Source organism: Egretta garzetta, unplaced genomic scaffold, assembly GCF_000687185.1.
Source record: "Egretta garzetta isolate BGI_Z169 unplaced genomic scaffold, ASM68718v1 scaffold576, whole genome shotgun sequence".
Taxonomy (NCBI): Eukaryota; Metazoa; Chordata; class Aves; order Pelecaniformes; family Ardeidae; genus Egretta; species Egretta garzetta.
The window spans coordinates 171,108-171,397 of record NW_009260074.1 but is presented as its reverse complement, the minus strand read 5'-3'; the positions used below and the strand labels follow the sequence as shown (position 1 = coordinate 171,397).

The 290-nt window shown below is 63.1% G+C and overlaps 1 protein-coding gene across 1 annotated transcript in view; it reads left to right on the top strand.

Moving 5' to 3' along the window:
• Positions 1-281, top strand: part of WIZ (WIZ zinc finger) — a 74,044-nt gene extending 73,763 nt beyond the window's left edge. Inside the window, 1 exon segment of the mRNA XM_035896788.1 lies at positions 39-281. Within this exon segment, the coding sequence (XP_035752681.1) occupies positions 39-220 (182 nt within the window). The 3' untranslated portion in view covers positions 221-281.
• The last annotated feature ends 9 nt before the right edge of the window (positions 282-290 follow it).

Genomic DNA, 290 nt, shown 5'->3' with positions numbered 1-290 from the left:
CTGCCCCCCACCCTGCTGCCAAAACCGCGATTCCCAAGCTGACGCCGTGTCCCTCCGTAGGTTCTGCGAGGTGGAATTCCAAGGTCCCCTTTCCATCCAGGAGGAATGGGTACGGCATCTCCAGCGACACATCCTGGAAATGAATTTCTCCAAAGCGGATCCTTTACGGGGCGAAGATCCCCCCCCACCCGAACCCCCCACCCTCGCCGAGGCTCAGTAACAGGGAAGCGACCGCGGATGGCGCCGGAACATCCTCACCCCCTGCCCCCCCCCCTCCCCCACCCACAATT